We start from the raw sequence: 19,719 nt of genomic DNA on the forward strand, positions 1-19,719 counted from the left end.
ATGTTGTAGGAAAACAAAACAACCCGTGGGACTTTGTTAAGGTATTGTATCTTTTTCCTTTTTTCTTTTTCTTTTTTTTTTCCGGCTGCACCATGTGGCATGCAGAACTTCCCTGACCAGGGATCAAACCTGTGCCCTCTGCAGTGGAAGTGCAGAGTCTTAACCACTGCATCACCAGGGAAGTCCTACTGTATTTTTAAATGCGCTGACTCAGTCCTACATGAGAACAAACATACTCCTCGTGAATTTGGGGAGATGTCTGTTAGAGCTGACTGCAGTTCCTTGATACGGGTTTACTTATTATGTTTGATTCTAAGTCACTAAAAACAGTGTTTATTTTCAAGAAAAATCTTCTGTAGGTATGTCTTAGAAATATCTTGTTTACTGTGTTTCCAAATCACTTGTATACAAACTGTATTAGTTTCCTAGGGCTTCTGTAACAAAGCACCACACAGCTGGGTGGCTAGGGCAACAGAAATTTTTGTCTCACAGTTCTGGAAGCAGAAGTCCAAAGTTAAGATGTTGGAAGGACCATGCTTCCTCTGAAAGTGCTAAGGAAGGATGTGTTCCAGCACTCTCCTAGCTTCTGTTAGCTCATTGGCTTGCAACAAGCATAACTAATCTTCTCATGGGGGCTTCCCTGGTGGCACAGTGGTTAAGAATCCGCCTACCAATGCAGGGGACACGGGTTTGAGCCCTGGTCCAGGAAGATCCCACATGCTACAGAGCAACTAAGCCTGTGTGCCACAACTACTGAGCCCATGCACCTAGAGCCAGTGCTTCGCAACAAGAGAAACCTGCACACTGCAACGAAGAGTAGCCCCCGCTCGCTGCAACTAGAGAAAGCCCACGCTCAGCAACGAAGACCCAACGCAGCTCCCCCCCACCAAAAAAAAAATCTTCACATGGCATTCTACTTGTGCATGCCTGTCTCTTCATATGGCATTCTTTTTATAAGGACACCATACATATTGGGTTAGGGCCCATCCTATTCTAGTATGGCCTCATCATAACTACTTATATCTGCAACAACCATATTTTCAAATAAGGTCACATTCTGAGATACTGGAACTTTTAACATATGAATTTTGGGGGGAACACAGTTCAATCCGTAATACAAATGTTATTATTTTTCATGTACTGAGAATATGTTAAAGTATTCCATTGCAATTATGGATTTAAATCAACTAATATTGTTAATTTAAGCATTATACAGTCTGAGACAATATTAGCTGGCATATACAAGTTAAGGTGGTTTTTGTCATAACATTTTTATTGTTACATACTTCAACATCTGTCATTAAATGGATTGCTTATTCTTTGTTAATAATAAAAGCTTAAATAATGGTTTTGTCAATGGTCTCTAGCCAAAAGCCACCAGGACCACATTGGTTTGACCAAAGAAAATGGATGTATTGAGTTAAAGCAATTTGAATGAGTGCACAGACAGTGGGATGTACCAGTCAGAGGTTGTTTGGAAGAATATATTTTCCGATTTGGGCTGGTGCTTGGTGAGTGTAGAAAGCATAAGTAGTTGAGGTTGTCTAAAACTAATTGGTAGAACAGAAGCAGTCCGTTATTTTTATTAAAGAGCAGTTGATGTCTAATCTCTAATTTTTTTTTCCGTGCTAACTTAGGTTTTCATAACACTCCATAGTTTGATGTGATTTGACAATCATCTGTACCTCCTTCCCTCCTATCATTCAGATGATGACAAGCACGGGGAGCACAGAGTTGCCCAAACTCATGTAGCTCATAAAAATGGAATGTCAGGTTTGAAGGTTTTAGTTTTGCTTAATCTTTATTGGGAAGTGTTGGACATTTAACACTGGAAGGCAAGTGTGATTTCTGAATTTTAGAAAAATGGCATCAGGTTTTACAAAAAGACTCCTAACAAAGGAAGGCTTTCCTTTTATGAGATGTGGATAGGACAAGAGTATAGGAAACAAACAGGTCAGTGATTATGGATGGGGCATTTGAGAACAAATGGGCACCTGTTCTTTTCAGGGTGATGGCGTGTTCATTTTGACTGTTGGTGTTCTCTCTGCACTTATAAGAACTCATGGCGCTTCACTTAAAATAGTGAATTTTACTGCATGTATATTAAAAATAATAGAAAAACAAAGCCTTCGTTTGCTAAGGAAATTTTAAAACTCCTGAACCTTGACACCCAGCCCACCTCCATCTTGGTATCCTCAATAAATGCTGAAGGACCTGGAGGGGGCCGGGAGAAGGACTTGGGGCCAAACAGGTTCTTGGAACTCGGTCTAAAGTTAGGAAACACCCGCAAGGACCACGTCTGTCCTTAGCCTCGCACAACAGGAGAGAAGTGAAAGGGCTCCTGGAATCTTTCTCCGAGTTTATGCTAGCTCCCTCCAGTGAGATCTCTGGGAATGCTCTGGTCTGAACCATAAAAGTGCCCCTACAGTTCTCCCCAAGAGACCTGCCTGGGGGCATCTTAATCTTTGGGCATCAGCGTCATGCCTTTCCTGGGCCTGTCTGGAGGCCATCCAGCTCTAAAATTGCATCAGGCCGGGTCCTGTGACTTCTTGCTGGGAGACATCATGAGGGTTCTACACTCCCACATGTGGAACGTTGCGGCAGCCGCATGGGTCTGGGAGATGACAGAAACAGCAGTAGTAGAACCTGCGACAAAGCGACAGACGGCCTGTGGCCACAGCAACCCCCGCTTCCTCAGGAGCATCAGCTCAGCGCCCACAAGCTCCAAGGCGCACACCAATCTCAAAACCTCCAGGGACGCCAAAGGGACATGCAGCCATGGCCCGCCCGTTGGCGCCCACGCGCATACACCCACTGCCCCACGATCATCCACCACCGGAGGATTTAGGTTGCAGGTGCACCAATCCCGCTCAAACTTATCACTTCCAGTCGCACCTCCTCCCCACCTCCCCTCTGGGTCGTGCCCCACCGCGGTGCATGCGCACTTCTACCAACGCCTGTGCTGAGCGTAGTCTCAGCCGCTGTGGCCTGTGGGAAATGGAGAGCTCAGAAGCAGACGCCCAGAGCCCCGCCCCCAGACTCCTCCTGGCATGCAACGCGACTGCGTCTTAAACACCGCTGGAGACACCAGGGATCGCAGACTTCGCAGAAGTGCGCAGGTGCTCGTGGGTGGGGCGACTGAGAGGCCGCCCAGGGAAAGATGGAAGTCCGGTCACCACGTCTTGTGCATCAGGAAGACTTACCTCTGTGGCCTGGAGATGTGTGGTCCGCGCTCCCTAAGCGCCCATCCTCGGAGTCTCCGGGAGGACATTGGGGCCACCCAGGGTGGACGGAGTGGAGTCTACGGGCACATGAGACCAGCAGAGAGCGCTGCCGAGGGGACCACAGTGCAGGACACATGGCTGCCAGTTGACAAGACAGACACCATGGCTGCCCGCATTGAGTTTCCAATTGGAAAGCAGAGTGACAAAGGGTAAAGGTAGTGATGAGTGTGTTGCTGGTAGAATCCTCAGCAGTGTGGGGGGCTGGAACATCAGAACCCAAGCCACGTTGGGCCCCTGACACTTCTTCCACAGGTTGGGTTCTTGTGGTTCTTAGGGAGAGAGGCGTTTTGTACTGTGCAGGTTCAGGAAGTGTGAAGTCCCTGTTCCAGGAGGAGAGATAACAAGTGAAATAGATGACGTATCTGATGTTGGTTAGTTCTAACTAAAGAGAGCTGTTGGAGAGTGGGGGAGTCGCAGAGGCTGTAGGCTGTGTATCTCTGGGAGTGTATTAGTTTCTCTGGGGACATCATCTTTGCCAGTGTGTCTGAATTTATGTGTCTGTGTCTGAGTGTGTCCACGTGTATGTCCCAGTGACAAAGTTTGTGTGATTTTGTCATGCCACCACATGCATTTGTCTGGGAAGTTTCAGGTGTTTGAGTGGTGGTTCCTGTGTCCTGACAGGAGTGCCGATTGTCTGTGCATCTCACTGCGTGGATGACTGTAGTGTTTCTCTGTCTCTGGGTTTTCCCCAGTGTGTGTACTGAAGTTGTTGAGATCTGCTCTCTTAGGAACTTTTAAATACACAGTACAGTATTATTAACTATAGTCACCTTGCTGTTCATTACATCCCCATGACTTTGTGTGTGTGTGTGTCTATTCATTGCTGCATCTCCAGCATGTAGAACAGGACCTAGTACATAGGTGATCAATAAACGCTAGTTGAATGACCAGGTTCAGATACTTATATATTCACACACAAACAATGAGGGTTTTGTTCAAAGCTCATAACAGACCCATACAGTTCTCACCCCCTTCCCATGTGGCAGAGTGATGTCCCTTGGCACTCAAAACAAATCCCAAAGGAGGGTCTTTCAGCCGACCTGGTGAGGGAGGGGACCTCACAATGATGAGCCCTCACCGTGCATAACATTCGAAGGCACTCACCGTAAGAAACTGCCAAGGGGACATCACCACCACATGATAAGAGCCTGAGGCCCTGAGAGTCAATGGCCAACATCCCTTGTCAAGGATGCTCCAGCCAGCCACTCTGCTTTAGGTCTCTTCCAAGAACAGGCCCCTCACTACCTGACAATACAGAGGGTTTTGGTTGTCCCTTTGATTTCAGGGAGGAACTGCATTGGGGCTGCCAAGGTGTGCAATCCCTCTTTAGCTGTCGTATCCTCTACTAAGTCTCTCAGCATCTGCTGTGGTTTCCTTAGCACCTAGTTGCCTTCCCAGTGGCAGCCATGGTCGGGGAAGGAAGGGAGGTTGAAGCCTCGGGAAACCTCCCAACCCCTCGCCTGGCCTCAGTACCTGGTTACCGGCTGGAGGCGGAAGTGAGGTCCAGTGAGGCCAGAGTAGAAGGCAGAGATTTCCGCTACCTTCGGCCCTGCCTGGCGTCCTTTCGGGCTTTTCCGGAAAACCAGAGGCCACAGCTACCAACACGGAAAGGATAATCCACTTGAACCTGGGCAGTCGACAAAGGTCAGAACGGCCAGCAGCCTCTGGGGGCAGCTGGTGGGGCATGGAGGCCGCGTTGTGTGCTGGAAGCAATGAGGGCCTGGAATCTAGTCTCTGCGGGCTGTCTTTCTTCCAGCTGCATTTTTCAAGGGGCTCAGGTTCCCTGGGGTGGTGTCCCAGGAAGTGAGTGAACTTGGAGGACAAAGGGGAGGGCTCTTTAAAGCCGGTCTGGAGCCTGCGAATGACTAGGGAGACAGAGTCCAGGTGGCCCTAGGTGTGGACTGTGCATGTTCAGCCCTGAGCCCCAGCCCCGATTGCTCCTGACCCGCGGTGGTCGACTGCGACACAGGGGCTGTGATTGCACATGCGGCATCTGTGGGTCCAGCGTCGAGGTGGTGGTGAGACTGAGGTAGGCGTGGTGACCCTGGTTCTTGCTGCTGAGCTGAAGATGATCGAGAGCTGGTTCCTCTGCCCTTGGCCCAAAGTTTGTTAGTAACTGTCCTGGGCCCTGGTTGCCCTTGTTTTCTGTTCCCACTCACTGCCACATGGCATTGCTTAGGGGAAATATTCCCAAAATGGAGACAGGTGTGGATCCCTTAATGAGGTCTCTCAGCAAAAAGACATAGAAATGGGCTTGGGAAAGGAATTTGAGAGCTGAAATGGATTTATGATGCGGAAAAATCCTGTCACTGACCGCCGCAGTTTTCCTTGCATCTACCAGGACATTTCCGAGAGCTTGTATAGGTATCATTCTGCTCATAGGAAAAGGCACATGCTAGGGTATAGCTGTGCAAATGACCATATTCCTTTTGCAAACTAGGGGGCAACTCTGATTTCCGGGATACAAAACTCATTGGACTATACTATAATAGCAAAATGATAATGCCAAATATATAATCCAGTTTACAGTTCTTTCAAAAGAATTATAAACAGCCACACTCTGTGGCCCAAATAAATGATGGGACACTGATGACAGAAACCCTTTCCAATTCCTAAGTACATGTCACATGAGCTAAAGCTTTTAATTACTGCAAATTGAACCACGAGTAGAATTTTATTTTTCAAATTTTATTGAAGTATACTTGATTTACAATGTTGTACTACTGCTGTACAGCAAAGTGATTCAGTCATATATATATATTCTTTTTCATATTATTTTCTATTGTGGTTTATCACAGGACATTGAATATAGTTCTCTGCTATACAGTAGGACCTTGTTTATCCATCCTATATATAATAGTTTGCACCTGCTAATCCCAAACTCCCCATCCTTCCCTTCCCCACCCCCTCCCCCTTGGCAACCACAAGGATTTTATTTTTATGGAGACTCATTATTCTACTTCCCTTGAGCATTTCCTTTAGTAGTGTTTACTTAAGACACTAGATGATGAAATTATAAGTTAATGAACACATCCTCACTCACTGATGCCCCCCTGCCTTTCAGAGGAAAAAAAACACAGACTACACCCTCCTGCTTTCCCTATTATCTCTCTTATCATGGATTATTTTCCACCAAGACACATATTTCCATCTTTGATGCCAAATCAGAACTGCAAGCACTTGTTTCCTGCTTCTGCATTGAGAGTCTACCATGTGTGCCATGATTGGGCCTGATTTTGTTTTGAGCTTAGAATGGCTGGTGTATTAAGGAGGTTCGAAGACTAACATGCAGTGAAGAGCATGGTCTCAGGGCTAGAAGGTTTTGTTTTGAATCCTGATCCTGTCTTTACCACTTGCTAGCTTTGTAATCTGTAGGCCCCAGTTAACTCACAAAAGGAGATTAGAGTATCTACATTATAGTTTTGGAGGATTACCTCAACTTACATTAACTGAACTAATTTATGGGAAACAAAACAGTGGCAGATATATAGTAAACATACTAAAATGTTCACATAGTGAGAAAAAAGAATCAGCCCTTGAGACGGGGATCTACCTGGCCTGGTCTTCACTCCTAGGCTGTGGTGTTCTGCTGAACAGAAACCATTTTTTTTTTTTTTTAATTTCTTGGCCATGCCACGTGGTGGCAAACAGGATCCTAGTTCCCTGACCAGGGATCGAAGCTGCGCCCCCTACAGTGGAAGTGCAGAATCTTAACCACTGGACCACCAGGCAGGTCCCTTAAACAGAAACAATTTTAAACAACACTGTCATCAGACAAGGCCACTGGGTGTTATGTTATGGAGTAAGGCACAAGCTAGAGCACTCTGTGATCATGTCGTCACACAGGATCAAAAGAATTATGCAAATCACAAAAATGATGAAATTTTCTCCTAGTCTAGCTAACAAAACTGACTTGTTTCCTTACAAGTTAATTTTAGCCCCAGTCCCTTCTTTTTGCCTTTTATTTTAAATTAATTTATTAATTTATTGGCTGTGTTGGGTCTTCGTTGCTGCACGCAGTCTTTCTCTAGTTGCGGCGAGCGGGGACCACTCTTCATCACGGTTCGCGGGCCTCTCACTATTGCGGCCTCTCTTGTTGTGGCCTCTCTTCCCTACGCCACCAGGGAAGCCCTCTTTTTTGCCTTCTAAACAAGAAATATTAAATTTCCCAGTCAGGGACTTCCCTGGTGGCGCAGTGGTTAGGAATCCGCCTGCCAATGCAGGGGACATGGGTTCGAGCCCTGGTCTGGGAAGATCCCACATGCCGCGGAGCAGCTAAGCCCGTGCGCTACAACTACTGAAGCCCGTGCACTTAGAGCCTGTGCTCCGCAACGAGAGAGGCCACCACAGTGAGAAGCCGGTGCGCCTCAACGAGGAGTGGTCCCTGCTTGCCGCAACTAGGGAAGGCCTGTACACAGCAATGAAGACCCAATGCAGCCAAAATTAAATTAATTAAAAAAAATTAAGACAGAAATTGGAATGATGCATGCTTGCGTCTACTGGGACTTCCTGGCAGTCCAGTGGTTGGGACTCTGTGCTTCCACTGCAGGGGGCGCAGTTTCAATGCCTGGTCAGGGAACTAAGATCCTGCATGTCTCACAGTGTGGCCTAAAAAATAAATAAATAAATAAATAAATGATGGCGTCCACAAGCCAAGAACACCAGGGATTGCTGTAGCCACTGGAAGTTTGTAGAGCACGTGGATCTGATTCTTCTTCAGAACCCTCATGAGGAACCAACCCTAATAACGCCTGATTTCCAATTTCTAGTATCCAGAACTGAAAGAGGATACATTTGTTTCTTTAAGCCACCAACTTTGTGGCAATCTGTTAGGGCAGCCCTGGCAAAGTAATACTTAAAGAATTATTATCTCCTAGATGTTATCCTCATAAAGAACTGGAAATAATGTGATAGGGATCTACTTTAAGAATAAGGCACTAATAAAGCCAACAGTATATCCAAGACCTTTGTAAATATTTTCCAATGCTATGCAATTTGTGGTGCACAATACATGTAAAGTGCATGCAGGCCTTCCATCATTGGAACTGGCATGGAGTTTCCTTCCTTCCTGAGTTTCCAGGTGTTTTCTTTAAGGATAGGGGAGTATAGAAGGCTTTCTCACACTGCTGACATTCAGAGTTTCTCCCCAGTGTGAATTCTCACATCTTTGTAAGGATGAAAGCCTACTGAAGGCTTTACCACATTCCTTACATTCATACGGTTTCTCTCTACTGTGAGTTCTCAAATGTCCTCGAAAAGATGATGACCAATTGAACGCTTTCCCACATTGCTTACACACATAGGGTTTTATTCCAGTGTGAATTCGCACGTGTTCTAAAGTACGAAGGACTACTGAAGGCTTTCCCACATTTGTTACACGCGTAAGGTTTCTCTCCAGTGTGAGTTCGCAAATGTCCCTTAAAGGATGAAGGAGAACTGAAAGATTTTCCACACTGTTTACATTCATAAGGCTTTTCTCCAGAGTGTGTCCTCATGTGAATCCTAAGGTCTGAGGGCCAGCTGTAGGCTTTCCCACATTCCACACATCTATAGGCTTTCTCTCCAGTGTGCATCCTTGCATGTATGATCAGGTAAAAAGAATGAAGGAAGGCTTTTCCACATTCCTTACATTCATAGGCTTTTTCTGCACTGTGAACCATCACATGTTTTCTAAGAGAAGAGGGAGAAGAGAAGGATTTCTCACATTCTTTACAAGCATAGGGTTTCTCAACAGTATGAGTTTCTCTGTGTGTCCAAAGGTTTGAGGGAGATCTGAAGGTTTTCCCACATTTTTCACATTCATAAGGCTTCTCTCCAGTGTGAGTTCTTATATGGACTCTAAGTTTGGAGAAATATATAAAGGCTTTTCCACATTCTTTACATGCATAGGGTTTCTCTTCAGTGTGAGCTCTTATGTGTGCCCCAAAGGATGAGTAAGAAATAAAAGTTCTCCCACATTCCTTACACTGATAGGGTTTTTGTCCATGTTGAGATGATGCTATGGGACTCTTGAGGGATGAAGAATCCATGATGGGTTTTTCAAACTTATTGTATTCATAGGATTTTACTCCAGTAGAAAGTCTCTTATGTACAATAAGATTGGAAATCTGGTTGGTTTCTCCATATTGATTACTTTCATTATTTTCTGAGGGTATCTCCACCACACGCCATCTGTTAAAAATAGGAATCATATTACTAATGATTTGTTAACAATTCATTATGGTTTTTAATGATTAATATGATTACACTTTTACCATTTTCAGTGAATGTGTATGTTTCTTGCCCTGTTAGAATTGTTTCAAAGTGATATAAGCTGAGTGCTCTGACAGAGGGCTCAACCTGAGGTACCATTTTCACTGTTTTTTATATATGGGATTTTGTTTCCTGACAATTGTTTACAACTGAACTACGTCTCAATCAGCCAACATCTGTGTCATGTTTATAAAATTGTCTTGTGAAAATTCTCTGTGAACACTTAAGATCTGACATATATCTACACACTTATTAATATCATGACACTCTCTCCTGAGACCTACTTTCTCTAATGTATGTGTTACTCACCTCAAATGTGTTCCCTGGTTCTTGTGCTGATCTTCAATGCTATGGCATTTCCAGTTTTCTCCTAAAATGGAGAACCAGGAATCATTTCTTCTGAAACTTAACTATATTCTGTTCATTTCATACTTCCCCAAACATTCACTGTAGAGGACTTAACCCATTGACTTTAATTTGAGTGCCATAACATGAAAAATAGTAACAAGTTTACTTTCTTTGGAATGAACTCGTGGGATTAAGGCAAGAAAATAAGTAGGAAACATGTACATTTCTTTCCAAGAGCAGCCCAAGAGATAAATTTTATAAGGAAAAATGCACTTTTGAGTAAAAAAAGAATTGGAGGAGTTCTGGCTACTTGAGGACTTTGACAATAATAAGGACAAGAAGACAAAATGGTGGGCAATTTACTGGAAATACTTCCATGAAGACTGAGACTTCTGGTGACATAAATGCCCTATCGTCAGGAAGCAACATAGGACGGAACTGGACAAAATGCATATGCCCAAATATAAACTTTCAAAGAGGAAATATGGAAGGTCTTTCAATGTGGGCAAGGCCATTCATGAGGATGGATGAAAAGTCAAAAAAAGGGAAGCTAACATATCTGCAAAATTCAACTTCCACAGAAAGAAGAGTAATTTCTTTTTCTAATTAATATTTCCAAATGTAATGTTCCCCAGCAAGGGCTGTTCCTCTTAAGGAACAGTTATAACCCTTACAGAGGCTAAAAACATTTAATGAGAAAGTAGTAGGTTTCATACATACATGAGAAAGCTGTTAGACTATATGCTCCATAGTAATGTGACCATGTCTGTCTTACTTAGCAATAAATTCCCACTGTTCAGCCCAAGTTCTAGAGCAAGCTCAATAGCTTGGGGATACCTGTCCTCTAGAGAGTCAGTAAAGGAATGATGTCATCCTTACCCACTGAGGCCAGGTTCCTGAAGGTCTCCAGCATCACATCTCTGTAGAGGTTCCTCTGAGCCGGATCCAACAAAGCCCACTCCTCTGGGGTGAAGTCCACAGCTACATCCTCAAAGACCACTGACTCCTAAAACATCCAACAAATTCTGGTTTAACAAGGTACCACTCTCCACCTGTGTGTGCAGAAAGAAGAGGGAGGCTGACAGCATTGGGGAACCAGGACTCAATTCACAGCAAGTTCGTCCATGGTTCTGTGGTCTCCCATCAACTCTAGGGTTCTGTCATCATCTCTTCCCCTCTCTTCGGCGCTGACTTCCTCTGAGATGCCAGCCTGCCTCATAGATTTAACACCCATCTCTCTAGTTTGACTCTGGCTCCTCCCACTCTTCCCCTCCATCTGAAGGGTCCAGAACAGTCCACAATACATTGGAGATATGGAAGAAATACTGTACAAATAAAACAATTATTTTATCTTTAAAAACATCAGTTCCTTGTAATGAAAATGATTTCATCTCCTTCTTCATCATCCAATACAGGCCAAAGCACGATATGAAACCAAGTCAGACCTGGATGAGGTTTTAATGAATTAAAACACAGTGAGGGTCCAGGGGCATTTCTTGCTTGCCCCCTCACCAACAATTTGATTCTCAAGAGGCCTGATTATGCCCAACCTTCAACCCAGGCCCTGAGATGGATATAGTTCCTTGGAAAATTCCAATCCATCATAAACTGGCAGGTCCACCTTTATGCGAAGCATTAATATTTACTCATCTGTCTCCTGTTCTTTTATAAAACAGCACCTTTTCCTTTCTCTCCATGCTCTCCAGGAGGCAGTCAGTGTATTGACAAGTTGAAGCCCAGCCAAGAGAAGGGAAGCCTAAGACTTCAGACCTCACGACAGTGCCTGCATTCAGGGGCCTGAGTGCTGATAATTATGAGTGATGTCAAAATTATGGGTGGTGGCTCTTCCTCAACTGTTGTCACTGATGTCACAAGACACCAGAACAGCCTTGCCTTCCCCAGAAAAGAGTGCCCTGGTCCTTCCTGCCTGTGAAGAGGCAGTTCTGAGCCCACTGTGGAAATGAATTAATTGAAGTCCAGAGGGTTTGGCTGTGAATCTGCCCAGATCATAAAAGGTATAAAGGGATCAGGTGGCACCTTCCTCCCGAAGGACATCTGCTCCCACTGAAAAGCCAGAGGCACTGACTTATACACCAGCCTCCTAGGGGCACTACACACAGCAGTCATTTCTGCACCCCGTGGCATGCAGACAGGCATAACTGCCCAACCCCTGAGCATGGAATCTGATGGCTCGCAGGGTCCCCCAACAGCCTGGCTTTTGAGGAAGTGCATCACTCCATCAGCTTCCACACGCAGAGGTGTGAACACAGGCTGCCACACTCCAATGCAGGGGATACGATTTACCTGTTCAATAAACAGCAGCAGAATGAGAATGCTTCAGAATGGGAACACTCTCTCATGAGGCTGGTAAGTCAAGTCAGCTGCTTTGGGCATCCCTAATTACTAATTACCAAGGTACTCTGGTATCTAGCACTGTCTCAAGACAAACTCTTATCCACAGATAAAATTCAACTAACTCTTCCACCACTGTGTATCAGGTGACATTTAAAAGCCATCAGAACCTGTAACAGTCTCACAACAGCATTGATAAGAAAATGTGCTATTTGAGCATCCGTGATGTGGGAAATATTTTGCACACCTGAGTTCATTTATGTCTCATAATAAATCTCACAGTAGATATCATTACAATCAGTATGTAGCAGAGGAAACTCAAAAGGACAGAGTCAATTAATAATATGCTCAATGTTACCCAATTAGAACCTTGTATGTAGGTCTGACTGCTTTAAAAGCCTAAATGTCTAGCAGCTGCATTTCTGTACATGCGTGTTACAGGATGATTATGCCCATTATTCCTCAAAATGTGTACAATGACCTAGAGCAGAGATCAGCAGCCTTTGTCTGCAAATGTCAGAGAGTACGTTGTTAGGCTTTTCTAGCCACGTGGTCTCTGTTACAACTGCTCAGGTATGCCTTTGTCACACAGAAGTAGCCAGAGACAACAGGTCAAAGAATGGATGTGGTGGTGTGCCAATAAAACTTTATGCAAGTAGGTGGCAGGCTGGGTTTGGCCTGTGGGCTGTAGTTCGCCAACTCCTGATCTAGAGCAGTGCCATTAAATAGGAAGACAATACAGACAACATATCCAAATTTGAATTTTCTTGTCGCTACCTTATAAAAATGTATTGAAATTTTTAATATTTATTTACCTATTTATTTATTTGGCTGCGCTAGGTCTTAGTTGTGGTACGTGGGATCTTCATTGCAGCACGCGGGATCTTCACTTGTGACATGTGGGATCTAGTTCCCCAACCAGGGATCGAACCTGGGCCCCCTGCATTGGGAGCATGGAGTCTTAACCACTGGACCACCAGAGAAGTCCCTGTATTGAAATTTTAATAATTTTCGTTTTGCCCAATAAATACAAGTATACAGATCGTTTCAGTACATAACCAACATAATTACTGAGATAGTCTATGTTATTTTTGTCATACTTAATGCTAGAAATCTGGTATGGATCTCACACATGCACCCAACTCAATTTTGATAGCTGTACAAGAGCTCAACAGCCATGTGTGGCCAGGGGTGCTCTAGTGGACAGTGCAGATCTAGACTCTGCCTGTCTCCTGGAGAGGACAGTGGAGACTAGAAAAATGGAACATTCTCTTCACATCAGACATCCTTGGGCTCTTTCTACTGGCAAAGCCCTCTGTCTCAGGCGAGTTGCTTCTCTATACAGCTGTAGCTCTGACTCATTCATTTGCTGAAAATCTACTTAGGTGATAATTCCTACTACATGCAGTTATAGAGATACAGCACTTGAGAAAAATTCTGAACCACATGGATCTTAAAATCTCACGGTGGAAGACAATAAGTAAATTGAATATTATCTAGATGAAGGGGTAAGTGCTGTAGGTAAAATACAGGACAATGAAGGCATTTGGAACTAGGAACATGAGCAAAGGGACTGGGGCAGAATGAAATCATAACAGTGACATAACCATCTGGGTAACATTGGAAATGGATACTGTGGCTTGGTTTTTTGTTTGTTTTTAATGCCATAGCATTTTTAAACTATAAGGATTAGAAACAGAATGTTGTGATTTCACAAAATCTCTGGAAAGGTTTCAAGTGCTTGTTAACTTCACCATGTCCCACTGGAGAGACACTAGAATCAAAGTGTCCCCAGCCAAGAGCAGAAGCACCATCTACTCCCAGAAAAAGAAAGAACGAACAGTACCAATGGGCTAAAAATGAACTCAAGAATCTGGAAAAAGAGAAGCAGAATAAAAGAAGAAAGCACAGAATGAAATGTGAAGGGCAAAATGAACGATATAAAAGGGAGGCTAAAAACACATCTCTTGGGAATTCCCTGGTGGTCCAGTGGTTAGGACTCTGTTAGGCTCTGCCAAGAGCCTGGGTTCAACTCCTGGTTGGGGAACCAAGATCCCACAAGCTGTGCGGTGAGTCCAAAACAAAAAACCGTACAAACCACATCTCTTAGAACTAATCAGATTGCAACCTCTGACAATTTTTTTCAAGAAAAACAAAGCATGGGCAAATAAAGTTACAAATGAAAAAGCAGGCATAATTAGGGATGTTCTAGGGGTTAAACACGAGAGGAGGGGAATGGTCTAAAATAAAATTTTAAAATATAAGTACTTCCATACTACTCAGTAGTCGAAAGTAATTTAAAGATAATAAAAGGGTATTTTCAAACATTCACAAAAAGGAAACAAAAATCCCAAATTGTTTTACAGGCTAGTTTTATTAAATATTAACGAGATCAATAATTCTATGTGCAGAAAACAATTCCTTTTTCAGAGACATGCCAAGAGCAGAATAGTACAAATGAAAAAAATAAACTATCATTAACAAACACAGGTGCAAAATTCTATTAAAAATTAGTTCCCTAAATAATGAGTAATGTGCATAATCAAGCACAACCAAGCTTTTTTTTTTTTTTTTTTTTTTTTTTGCCGAGCCATGGGGCATGTGGGATCCTAGTTCCTAGACCAGGGATCGAACCCGTGCCCCCTGCAGTGGAAGCATGGAGTCCTAACCACTGGACTGCCAGGGAAGTCCCACAACCAAGCACATTTTACTCTAGGAATGCAATAATGTTTAAAAATTAATCCATTTTATAAAACCAGGAACTCTACTCAGTGCTCTGTGGTGACGTTAATGGGAAGGAAATCTAAAAAAGAGGGGATATATGTACACGTATAACTGATTCATTTTGCTGGACAGCAGGAACTAACACATTGTAAAGCAACAATACTACAATAAAAATTAAATAGATTTTTTTGTAGTTTTCAGTATACAAAAGTTAATCCAGGGCTTCCCTGGTGGCGCAGTGGTTGGGAGTCCGCCTGCCGATGCAGGGGACACGGGTTCGTGTCCCGATCCGGGAGGATCCCACATGCCGCGGAGCGGCTGGGCCCGTGAGCCATGGCCGCTGAGCCTGCGCGTCCGGAGCCTGTGCTCCGCAGCGGGAGAGGCCACAACAGTGAGAGGCCCATATACCGCAAAAAAAAAAAAAAAAAAAAAAAAAAAAGTTAATCCATTTTACTATATAATAGAAATGCAGAAAAATCATAATTCGTTGTCCTCAAATCCAAAACAATGACTATCATTAATGGACATAAAAATTTAATACATCAGAACTAGAAGGAACATGGCTACCTGGGGAAGATGGTGCATAAAAACACTGCAATGTTAAATGAAAAATCTGAAATAGTAAAACAGCTCTCTTGTCAAGAAGACAAGACACACAGAGTACCTTATTCTACACTGGACAGGAGGTCCTGGGAATCATTTAAAAAGAAAAGAAAAAGGTAAAATGACAGGACAAGAAAAAAGCTGAAGTATCATTATTTGCAGGTAAGATTTTGTAAGTAAAGATTCAAAGATTTTACAGATCAATAATTAAAAGCTATGCTTGCACCTAACAAAGACACTAAGAAAAATGCTCAAAAATGAGTTTACTTCTATGTACCAGGAACAGTATTTTTTTTAAGATACCATTTAAATCAGCATCAACATTACATGCAGAACAAGTCTAACAAAGGTTTTGTAAAACATGACGAAAACAGTAATACATTATTAAAGGAAATTAATGGAGAGACATACCAAGACCGTGGATCGCAAAGTTCAATACCGTAAAAGGTGTAGATCCACCCTCGAATTCATCTACAGGTTCAATGTAATTGCAACTCATTCTTTGTACTTGAAATGCTGACTCTAATCCTAGTTTTCTACATGCGAGAAACTCAATCCCATGGGCACCAGAATCCATCCATTTAATGAAAAATACCTTGAATGTCTAATAAGTGCTATATACCCTCCCCCCTGTGGTTGCGATAAACGAATGAGAAATTAAAAGATCCCCTCGTTTAAAGCCTTATAGTTTAGGAAGCTTGGTGAGTCACTAAAGAAAAAGCAGGTGATACAGGGGGACCCCCCACCCCGCGACCAAGGGCGGGGACTCTGGCCGGGACCCTGGGGGAGGGGCGTGGAGACACCCGGCCCGCGTCAGCTTCCAGCTGGTTCCTAACGGTTCGAACCAGCCCCTCGCAGTCTCCGACCCGGTCAGCGCACTCACCATCTCCGCCCCGCTCCGGACTCTGCCGGAAGTCCTTCCCGCGACCTGGGCAGGTGAGAGCGATGGGGAAGATTAACCTCGGGCTGCGCGGGGTAGCCCACCAGCACCACTGCCGGCCGAGAACGACCCCCTACATGGACTGGGAGCGTGCCCGCCCCCAGGCCCTGATTGGACGGTGTTCCGGGCCCCGCGCCCTGGTTGGATAGAATTGGGATTCCCTGCACTCTGATTGGACGGTTCTCCAGGTAATCCCTCCCCATGGAGACTCTGATTGGGTAGTTTTCCGAGGCACGCACCCTGATTGCACAGCGCTTCGGGCACCACTTTTGGAGCCTCTGAGGGTAGTGCTACAGGCCCCGGTGCCCTTGATTGGGCAATTTGAGTGTCTGCACCGACCCTGCCTGGGAGATGGGCGGGGGCAGGGATCACGTGGAAAAGCCGGGCGGAAACGTGGATTCTCAGCTTCTGCCCTGTCTTTGTCCGGTCTTCTACCCTGGACGCGGAACTGCCTGCCCGGGATGTGGCCTCCGAGCAGAACTCGCTCCAGGCAGGTCGGACTTGGCGTAAGCCCGCAGTTCGACGGCCCCTCTTCGTCCTCCTTTCTGGTCTTGGATGTCCTGACCCAGTTTCCACGCGGAGCACCCCGTGTTTGGAGGCGGGACTGGACAGGACGCGGGAGACTGGTGACTTCCAGGGTCAGGGGTGGACTTGGGGCTTTAGGGACCACGACCTCTAGTATATCAGCACCTATACTGAAAATTAATATCACTGTGTCTGAGTTTTCTGGGAAACCGTATTTTTTCCACTTTGGTCTCGAAATCTGATTTCTTTTTTTTTAATGCACTTAGATCTGATTCTGGTTTGCTTCTATAAGATTTCATTTCTATCATTTTAGCGTATGATCAGGATTTTTCTTGTCAATGTTCCCATTTATATTCTTTGTCCTTCCCTCCGTTATTTTCTCTATTATTTTTCCTTTGTTTCGCCGCGCGGCTTGAAGGATATTAGTTCCCGGACCAGGAATGGAACCCATGCCCCCTGCAGTGGAAGCGCCCTGTCCTAACCACTGGACTGACAGGGAATTCCCTTCCGTCCGTTATTTTGTTTAAAATCTGTGCGGAGGCACCCCTACTCCCCCAGCTTCTGTTGCCATAGGTCTGCAGGGGTCCAACACCACCCTCTCTCCATTCTGCAGATCTAATCCATCAATTAAAAAATCAGTGACATTTTCCCTGTAAGAAAACATCCCCTCCTCTCTCTCCCCACAGTCGGACATCTCGTGTTCTACTCCTTGTTCTCAGTGTAAAGGTCTGTCTCTCACGTGACCTTTTGAGGAGTCTCCCCGGAAGCATCATCTCTCCTTTTGTTAATTGCTCTAATAGGAGTCTCTCTTGCATTTATACTCCCCATTTTCTGTGAGTTTATTTGGTGCTTATTGTCTGTCTCCCCGACGTAATTTCAGCACTATTGGAAAGGAGTCTGTGGCCTTATTTCACAATCTTAGCTGCTAGAGACACTGCCATTATTATTATTATTACTAAATTTTCTCTGAGCGATTTTAGGCAATGACTGCCGGGCCAGGCTGCGACTCACTGAAGGTGTTTGAGAGCAGGAAGTGAAGAGGAACTGATATCAGTAGGACTTCCGAATGAAAGGAACAACCAAGCAAAACAAATACGTCTACTTTCACCTCAATTATTTATCATTGCTTTAATCTGTAATAAGGTCATGTCAGAATAGACAATGAGCCCTATAAAGGATAGGAATAAATATTGTGATTGGAGGTGATAGCATTGCTTTCTTGAGAAACTAAAGATGAAACAACTATATAACTGTTAGAACTATTGGCAATTTACTAGTTACTGATTAAATATATATGATTTACATAATAAAATACATTATTGGACTAAAATTGCATTTTCTGGGAAACTATATATTAGATATTGCAAGATAGGCTTAATGCCATGTGCAGGATCCATATAAGAACATTTAAAAATGTTTCCTGATGAAGTGACAAAGGTGTCACCTTCATGGATATATAAATAACATTGTTGGATTGAAGACTCCTCAGTTCAAAGATGCAGGTCTCTCTAAACCTAGCCATAAAATTTAGAGAAATTTCCAACCAAATTTGCATCAAGAAGTACTTTATGCCTCATAATAAGATAATTATGAAAGAATTTCTGAAAGTAGTGCAAGGAGTAGGTAGGCAAATATATATGAAGAATGAGGAAGAACTTCTGATCAGATCACCAGTTAAAATAACAAATGAGTACAAATAATTGAAATGGCCCTCAGAAACAAGGAATTATCTGACTCAAAATAACAATAGTGCCATTGTTGAGAAATCTTGGAATGAACATATACGCCCTTGAGAGTCTATAAACAGACAAAAGAATATAATAAAATACTGTATATGATGATTTATGGCAAGAGATGATTCAATCTCAGCCCTCTTTCTACTACATCCACATAAATTCCAAATGAGATAAAGATTTAAACTTAAAAAAAGAGGGAATTCTCTGGCAGTCCAGTGGTTAAGACTCCACGCTTCCTCTGCAGGGGCACGGGTTCTGTCCCTGGTTGGGGAACTAAGATCCCACATGCCGCAGGACATCTAAGCCTTTGTGCTCTAAAGCCCGTGCGCCGTAACTAGAGAGCTTGTGTGCCACAAGTACTGAGCTTGTATGCTCTGGAGCCCATGTGCCACAACTAGAGAGAAGCCCATGCTGCAACAAAGAGTCTGGGCGCTGCAATGAAAGATCCCGTATGCCACAAGGAAGGTCCCACGTGCCGCAACGAAGACCCAATGCAGCTTAAAAAAAAAACAAACTAAAAGAAAACATCAGTAAGTATTTCTGTATACTTAGGGAGTGAAAGTCACGACATCCAAAGAAAAACTATAAATAGAATGATGACAAGATTTGAAAAAAATAAAAAAGTAAAAACGTCATAAATGATAAGATGAACGATACAATAACTTGGAAATGTTTTCAATGCTGTCATAGCAAAAAATGGAATATCATTAATAATCTTTTTTTTTTTGGCTGCATTGGGTCTTCGTTGCTGCGCAGGGAGCTCTCTGCATTTGGGGCGAGCGTGGGCCACTCTTCTTGCGGTGCACGGGCCTCTCATTGTGGTGGCTTTTGTTGCGGACCACGGGCTCTAGGCACACGGGCCTCAGCAGTTGTGGCTGGCGGGCTCTACAGCGCAGGCTCAATAGTCGTGGTGCACCTGCTTAGTTGCTCCGTGGCATGTAGGATCCTCCTGGGC

The 19,719-nt window shown here is 44.1% G+C and overlaps 1 protein-coding gene across 1 annotated transcript; it reads right to left on the reverse strand.

The window, feature by feature from the left end:
• Positions 1-2,527: 2,527 nt before the first annotated feature.
• LOC112400314 (zinc finger protein 791-like) lies at positions 2,528-16,515 on the reverse strand. The gene is given in 8 exon segments (XM_024746025.1): positions 2,528-2,646; positions 2,930-2,988; positions 4,826-4,911; positions 8,407-8,620; positions 8,622-9,455; positions 9,846-9,906; positions 10,764-10,890; positions 16,447-16,515. Coding segments are annotated over 8 exon segments (1,503 nt in total). The 5' UTR covers positions 16,450-16,515.
• Between the last annotated feature and the right edge of the window lie 3,204 nt (positions 16,516-19,719).

Source organism: Neophocaena asiaeorientalis, unplaced genomic scaffold, assembly GCF_003031525.2.
Source record: "Neophocaena asiaeorientalis asiaeorientalis breed wild unplaced genomic scaffold, Neophocaena_asiaeorientalis_V1.1 scaffold357, whole genome shotgun sequence".
Classification (NCBI taxonomy): Eukaryota; Metazoa; Chordata; class Mammalia; order Artiodactyla; family Phocoenidae; genus Neophocaena; species Neophocaena asiaeorientalis.